This window comes from Myotis davidii, unplaced genomic scaffold, assembly GCF_000327345.1.
Source record: "Myotis davidii unplaced genomic scaffold, ASM32734v1 scaffold1052, whole genome shotgun sequence".
In the NCBI taxonomy this organism is placed as follows: domain Eukaryota; kingdom Metazoa; phylum Chordata; class Mammalia; order Chiroptera; family Vespertilionidae; genus Myotis; species Myotis davidii.
Genome location: NW_006284014.1, coordinates 76,631 through 84,738, shown reverse-complemented (window position 1 = coordinate 84,738; position 8,108 = coordinate 76,631). Strand labels below are relative to the sequence as shown.

At 46.6% G+C, this 8,108-nt stretch overlaps 1 protein-coding gene across 2 annotated transcripts in view; it reads right to left on the bottom strand.

Annotated features, from left to right (window-relative positions):
• Positions 1–1,542: 1,542 nt before the first annotated feature.
• Positions 1,543–8,108, bottom strand: part of PSTPIP1 (proline-serine-threonine phosphatase interacting protein 1) — a 45,440-nt gene continuing 38,874 nt past the window's right edge. For both annotated transcript variants that reach the window (XM_015568193.1, XM_006754237.2), the window contains 3 exons: positions 3,285–3,340; positions 2,948–3,081; positions 1,543–1,847 (listed from right to left, as the gene is read on the bottom strand). In XM_015568193.1, the coding sequence (XP_015423679.1) occupies positions 1,716–1,847; positions 2,948–3,081; positions 3,285–3,340 (322 nt within the window). In that variant the 3' untranslated portion in view covers positions 1,543–1,715. The remainder of the gene's footprint in view (positions 1,848–2,947; positions 3,082–3,284; positions 3,341–8,108) is intronic.

Below are 8,108 nucleotides of genomic sequence, written 5' to 3'. Positions count from 1 at the left end.
TGGCCATCCAGGCAAAGCCAGGACCAGTAGGAAGCCACCGGTCCACTGCAGACTTCCATGGTTATCTTGATCACCCTGTCGTCAGAGATGTTGAAGACAACTGGGGTGCCCAGTGCCCAGTCTTCAGGAGTGACAGGGAGGGCATCATGAAGTAGGTTAGATTAATCCTTTCAGAGTCTCTTCTAATTCTAAATCCTGAGGAGTTCCATTGATGACACTCACTCCCTTCTCTGTTGCATACATGAACCTTCTCCCTGCCCTTTGTGGGGTTACCAGAAGCAGGCAGGAATGGAAAGGAACCCTCCTTTCCTCTTTGGGAACAGCTTCCCTGTTTCCTTGGTTTACCTCAGGTCACCTGTTTCAAAAGCCTCATGACTACTCTACACATCCTGTATCATCACTAACTTTCTGGGCTGTTTTGTCCCCTTCACTGAGTCAAGAACTCTTTGAGTAAAGCAAGAGACTGAGGCTTTATTCATCTTGCTTTTGCAGGGGGAAGGCCACAAAGGTTTATGAATAAGCAAGCAAAGTAACTTACAGTTCCAGAGAAAGATGGTCTATAGGGGACAATAACACCCTCAACAGTGTCTTTCAAGGTATGTCCAGTGGAGAGAACCACATGTGTCCCACCCCATTCCCTAAAGTCTCTCTGGCTCTGAGTTGGGGTGGGCTGCTGGACTGTTGTGCTGGTAGAGTGTTGGGGCTCCCACAGGTTAGTGCAGGGGAGGCCCAGGACTGCAGAGCTACCAAATCCCACAGGCTCTATCTGCACACCCATTCCTGAAGCCTTTGGCATGGATGGAGCTCACCATGACTGGAGCATGACTTTGCCAGGTCTTGGCCAACAGTAGAAGTTATGATTTGGGGGCCTGGGCCCAAAGAAAGAGAGGCCTGAGAGCATCAAGAACCAGAGAGGAGCATGCCCACCTCTGCCCTGGGTCAGCCTGCACAGGCTGTGAGCCCCTGTCTGGGCAGGATTGCCATGTTTGAGAGGGAGCAACACAGGCAGCACTGGCTTCCCTGGGCCCCAGCTGGGTCAGGGAGACAATGAGGATCCCTTGAACTTTAAGCCTCTAAGCCTGCCTTTCCAATTTCCCACCAAGGCTCTTCCACCTCCAGTGGTCCCATCTACTGTTTCCTTGACTCCTCCTTGTGCTCACATATCTGTCTGGCCCTGATGATTTTCTCTTCTTTGTGTCCTATGTGCTACTGCCCACCAGAGGCCCTGCTCCAGACCCTCTGCTTCTAGGAAGCCTGGTTCCCCCATCCCAGCTCTCCTGAGCCCCTTTTTGCTCCTCCTCCCTCCTTCCTGATCCCCAAGGTCTTCTCCCATTTCACTGAGTGTGAAAGTATCTTTCTGGCAGTCTGGGATTTTCCAGGGACTGTGATCAGGGCTCCTTTTCATCCCTAGCCAATCCTGGCAGAGTCTCATTAGAAGTGGGCAATTCTGCTCTCCCAAACTTCTCCCTTCGCTCCTTTGTCTCCTCTGAATTGAGCACTTGGATACGGGGCAGGGTTAAGAGAGACATGGACCTCCACAGACCAAGGAGGAAGAATGTACTCCTTTATTCCCTGTTTGAGAGACTGCAATGGGAGCAGCCAGCACTAATGGGGTTGTGGGGCTGGCTTGGTCTTGGAGACTCAGCCTTGCAGTGACAAAGACACTGCTGGCCCCACAGATAGGGCAGGTCCAGGTGGGGGCTGTTGCCCCTTCTTCAGAGCTTCTCCAGATAGGAACCAGGTACAAAGCCACGCTGCCCATTCTGTTCCACTGTCCACCAGCCATCCTCCCCTTCTAGGATGACCTCCAGGATGTCCCCAGCAGAGATGTCCAGCTCATCAGAATTCTTGGCAACAGAATGAAAATACATCAAGCTGGAGGGGCCTGTTTTTGAGGGTCTGGTCTGGCAAACCCCCTCCCCAAGCCATAAATTTGAGCTTGTTCCTATGTGGGCTGAGTTAGTTGAGACATGCCCATCCTCCTGGGGCTACAGAATAAGACCTCTCTCTTGGCTGGAGCAGCCCTCGGAGACATGGGGTGTGGGACATGGGACTCAGCCGCCTGTACGCCCCAGCCTCCTGGTTTGTCATTGCAGGCCTCCCACAAACCCAGCTTCTTCCCTGTTGTCCCTTCTCTCACTCTGCTTTAGGCACACAGTGACCTTAGTAAGTCAGGGGCCAGGTGTACTGGTCATGACCATGCCCAAGTGGTACCTTACACAGCCTCCCCTCTGCTGGTGAGCTCCCTTGAGTTTCCTCAGTTCTGCTTGCCCCTATCACAAACACACAATCCTTCTTCTGGCCTGTCTCCCCTGCCAGGGACAGGGTTTTGGGAATCAGTCCAGACTGATTTGGCAATCTACTATGCATCCCACGCAGCCTGAGTGGGTGCTTGGCCTCACTCCAGACTGATAGGGGGTCTGTCTCTATATCCTTCATCCCAAAGCAGGGAACAGTTCAGACTCTATGGGGAACTCGGCACAGCTGCCCTGTGACTCCTTGACTCATCATCTCCACATGGACCACACAAAACCAAACCCAGCACAGTTGTGGGACTTATTCTGGCCAAGTTTTTGGCACCCAATGCCATGGAGAACAGAGCCCTAACCTGAGGGTGCAGAGCTTAAATCTTGGACCATTTTCTGCAGGTAGCTCAAGTTCTGTCAATCTGACTGTACATGTGTACATGGATGCACACAAGGGCACATACAATGTCAGTATCTGGGCACCACATGTATGTGTGTGAACAGATTCAGGGAGACACGGGCCCTGGTACCCTATTCATCAACATTCACTCAACAGATACTTACAGAGCCCCTCCTAAGTGCTGGGTGCTACTTTAAGGACAAACACACAGAGCATACTTACAGTTCATGTACCTACGTATGAACTCACCCTTGGGCATCCCTGTGCCCTGCTGAGAAGGAGAGGAGGGCAAGGGCCTCACCTGGGCTTTGTAGTCATAGACCACCCTGTAGTCCCGGGCTGGCAGGGTCGGGGGTCCTGGTGCCTCCTGCACTGCGACAGCAGCGTAGACACCCTCATTCTGATTGGGGGTGGGAGTCAGGGTGTCTGTGGAGGCTGAGAGCAGAGTGAGGCCTGGAGCCCACCCCTTTCATAGGACATTGGTCCCTGGAGGCCCCCCTGCATGGAGCATCCCCAGAGTGTCTTAGCCTTTTTCTCCCCATAGTAGTTGGAGGGCCTGTCTGGGCATGTAAAAGTCCTCTCTTTCACCCCCGGATCACAGTTGTTTGGAGGTCCCCACATCACACCCAGCCAGTTACCTGCAGAGGCTGCCGACTGTGCAGTCTTGGGACTTCCATGCAGCAGCCCAGAGAATCTAAGGACAGGGAAGAAAGCAGGTAGGTCCTTCAGGGAGGGAATAAGGCAGGGAGCCCTCAGAGCTCTAGTGGTGGGGCTACTTCCAGCCTCAAGATTCTGATGTGATATATGGGGTGCTCCTCAGGCATGAGGGTTCCCCAAAGGGTGGTTCCAGTGGCCTTTTCCCAGCAGCACCCTCTCAGAACCTCACACTGTAACCTCCTCTCAGCACCTAGCCCAAGCAGGTCCTTGCTCCAGCCTCCTCTGATGGGCAATAAGCCATCCCTCAGAGGCTGGCACACTCACACCCACTATGATTATCATCTGCTTGGGTCTACAGCCTGCCCCCCTGAGTCCGCATCCTGATCCAGCCCACCCAGCTACTCGCCAAGCAAAGTCGTACTCACTATATATGTGAGTTCTAGTACAAGGGGGAGGGAGGAACCTTTTCTTTTTTTAATTGATTTCAGAGAGGAAGGAAGTGGCCTCTGGGCTTCCAGGACTGAAACATCAGAGAGAGATAGAAACATCAATGAAGAGAGAGATTAATTGATTTGCTGCCTCCTGAACGCCCCACTTGGGGAGCAAGCCCGCAACCTGGGCATGTGCCCTGACCGGGAATGGAGCTGTGACCTCCTGGTTCATAGATTACGCGCAACCACTGAGCTACGCTGGTTGGGCCTTTTTTCTGCCAAGGACCATTTGGATATTTATAGTATCACTCAAGGGCCATACAAAATTGTCAACATAAAAACTAGCCTTCTATATTTGGTCAAACATTTAATTAACTCACCCCTAATGCCTTGACAGGGCCACACCAAATGATTTGGAGGGCCTTATATGACCCACAGGCCAGACATTCTCCATCTGCAGTAGACAGTGTTGGGCTAATTCACCCCTCTCCTGTGCCTGGCTCAGCCCTGGACTGAGCTGGAGTTATGAAGGTTCAAAAAAGAAATGGAACAAGCAAGAGGCAGATACTGGGGTTACCCCATGAAGCTAACAGCACTAAAGGAGGCTGATGCTGTGTACCTGCCTCAGGAAAGGCTGCCTGGTGGAGTCAAATTCTGAAAGACTTAGCTTTAACAGGCAGAGACTGGGGTGCAAGGCATTGCCAGTGAACAGGAGAGGGGATGCAAAAGTGCAGAGCAGGGACTTGACAGGGAGGAGTTTGGGGAGTGGAGGCTGGAGAATCCAGTGCAGTGCTGTTCCCCCCCTCCTGCCCCCAAATTCCTCCCCTCCCACCCCTACCCCCTGGCCCCACACACAAACACACAGGATTTGTGGAGTAATGGCTTGTGAGTAGACAGGCAGGCCTACCTGGCACACATTATAAGGCCTTTTGCTAACACAGGCTGTGCAGGCATAGCAACTATGGCACACTACTGGTGGGAGTGAGGACACTGAGGGAGGGGAGAGAGGTTAAATCCAGCAAGGTAGTGGCTGGAAGGAGCAGAGCTCATTGAGGCTGGTGTGTGCCCTGCCTCACTGCCCTGCTTTCCCAGAGTTGTCTACACTTGCAACTCCAATTCCTCCTTTCACTCACTTCCCAGCCACTGTTCCCTGCTCCTCCCCACCCTGCCTTATTTTTGACTCTCCAGACAGCAGCCCCTCCCACCTCCTACCTCTCCTCCACCCAGTGGGACCCCCCTTTCTCTCTTTTATCTTAACGGAGCACTTCTTTTTGTCCTTTCTTTTTCAATTTTTCAATTACAGTTGACATACAGGTGTACAAATAGTGATTAGACATTTATATACCTTATGAAGTGATCACCCTGATAAGCCTAATACCAATCTGGCACCATACATACATATTACAATACTATTGCCTGTAGTCCCTATGCTATACTTTACATCTCTGATGAATATTTTTATAACTGACAATGTGTGCTTATTCCCTTCACCTTTTTCACTCACTCTCCCAACTCTCCTCCCATCAGACAATCATCAATTTGTTCTCTGTATGTATGAGTTTGTTTCTGCTTTGTTTGTTCCTTTATTTTGTTCTTTAGAGTCCACATATAAGTGAAACTGTATGGTATTTGTCTTTCTCTGACTGACTTATTTCATTTAACATATGCCCTCTAAGTCCATCCATGTTGTCGCACATAGCTGCTGGAAGCTAATTCCAGCATGTCATAAATGCAAGAAGTTTCATCAAAAGGTTGATGGAACCTTGAGAATTGCCTGCTGGAAATAGCTAAGAGCATTTCCCCACACCTAAAGATTTGCATAGATGGTTGCTTGCTGCCAGACAGCTGAGAGTATTTTAATTTACGTGTTATTGCCTCATACTGGCCAAACACATGAACAGCCATAGGCAGTTGCCCCAATCTGACAATGTATTCTGTATACTAAACCTTGCCTTTGATATGTATATCTACCTTGCTTTAGGACAATTTGTGTTAATAAAAAGCAAGGGGTCCTGAGACAAGGAGGACTTGGTTTCTCTAGCTAAGTCTCCTCTGGCTCCCCAAAATGCCTTCCAAAATTATGTTTCGCCTCTAGACTCTTTAAATTTAAATATATAAAATAAATATCAAAAATATAAGTCTTTGTTTTACTATGGTTGCAAATATCAAAAATTTTCTATACGTGACACGGCACCAGAGTTAAGTTAGGCGTTTTTCAAAATGCTGACACGCGGAGCTCAAAAGGTTTGCCATCACTGCTCTAGACTCATAATAATTTACTGAAGCCCCTTCTCCATGAACCCTTCCTGAACCCTTCTAGATGCTGGACAAGACCCCAGGCACATAGCAAGATTTCATTATTTTTTATGGCCAAGTAATATTCCATTGTATCTATATAATGCATCTTCTTTAGCCAGTCATCTATTGGTGGGCGCCTAGGTTGCTTCCATATCTTGGCTGTTGTAAATAATGCTTCAATGAACATAAGGGTGCAGATAACTTTTGAATTAGTGTTTTGGATTTCTTCAGATAAATAACCCAGAAGTGGAATTCCTGGCCCATATGGGTTCTATTTTTAGTTTTTTGAGGACACTCCATACTATTTTCTACAGTGGCTGCACTGACCTGCATTCCCACCAACAGTGCATGAGGGTTCCCTTTTCTTCACATCCTTACCAAAACTTGTTGATTATTAATGATAACCATTCTGACACGTGTGAGGTGGTATTTCATGTGGTTTCAATGTGCATTTCCCTGATGATTAGTGACATTGAGCATCTTTTCATATGAATATTGGCCATCTGTAGGTCCTCTTTGGAGAAATGTCCACTGCCCATTTTTAAATCAGATTGTTTGTGTTTTTGTTGTTGAACTCTGAGTTTTTTATATACTTTAGATATTAACCCCTTGTCAATAGGTTGTGTTTCCCTTTTGTTGATGGTGTCCTTCATAGTACAAAACCTTTTAAGTTTGACATAGTTACATTTGTCTATTTTTGCTTTTGTTTCCCTTGCTCGAAGAAACATATTTAAAAAAATATTGCTAAGACCAATGTCAAAGAGTTTATTGCTTAAGTTTTCTTTTGGGAGTTTTATGGTTCCAGATCTTACATTTAAGTCTTTAATCTATTTTGAATTTATTCTTGTATATGGTATAAGAAAGTGATTTAATTTCATTTTTTGCATGTATCTGTCCAATTTTTCCCAACACCATTTATTGAATAAACTGTCTTTAACCCTTTATCTTTAATCTTGCCTCCTTTGTCATAGATTAATTAACCATACAGGCATGAGTTTATTTCTAGGCTCTCTATTCTGTTTCATTGACTTATGTGTCTGTTTTTATGCCACTACCTTGCTGTTTTGTTTACTATAGCCTTACAGTATAGAGTGCTATCAGGTAATATGATACCTCCAACTTTGCTTTTCTTTCTTAAGATTGCTGTGGCTATTTGGGCTCTATATGGTTCCATATAAGTTTCTGGATTATTTGTTCTAGTTCTGTAAAAAATATGCCCTTGGTCTTTTGATAGGGATTGCATTGAATCTATAGATTGTTTTGAGTAGTATTGGCATTTTAATGATATTAATTCTTCATGAGCATGGTATATGCTTCCATTTATTTGTGTCTTCTTCAATGTCTTATAGTTTTCTTAATATAGATTTTTTACCTTCTTGCTTAAATTTATTCCTAGGTATTTTATTCTTTTTTATGCAATTATGTATGGATTTGTTTTCTTAATTTCTCTTTTATTATTGGTATACACAAAGGCAACCAACTTCTGAATATTAATTTTGTATCCTGCTATTTAACTGAATTCATTTATTAGATCTAATAGATTTTTGAGTGGAATCTTTGGGTTTCTCTCTATATAGTATCATGTCATCTGCAAATAATGATAGTTTTACTTCTTAATTTCCAATTTGGAATGTCTGTTATTGATATTTCTTGTCTGATTGCTGTGGCTAAGACTTCCAACACTATATTCAGTAATAGTCTGAGTGGGTATCTTTGTCATGTTTCATTTCTGTCCTTTGTTGACACTGTCCCAGGTAAGCTTTTTCATCCATTTTTTTTTAAATGACCACCTATGATGGGATACAGGTCCTCATTGGGGATGCAAGGAGACCTAAATACCCCAAGATTTTGGATAACATTGTGAGGTTGTGAATGTCCTTTTTCTGGGGCCACTGCCTTTTCGAAGTTCTCAGAGGAGTGTGCTGTGCTCCCTGCTCTGAGCTGAGGTGGTTCTCATGAGCCTCTGCTTCCTGGAGGCTTCCTGCATGGGGCTCCTGAGGTCTTGGAAATGAGCAGCCCTCAGAGGGCTGGGAGTTCCATCAACAACCCCCCCCCCCCCACCCCCCCCCCCCCCCC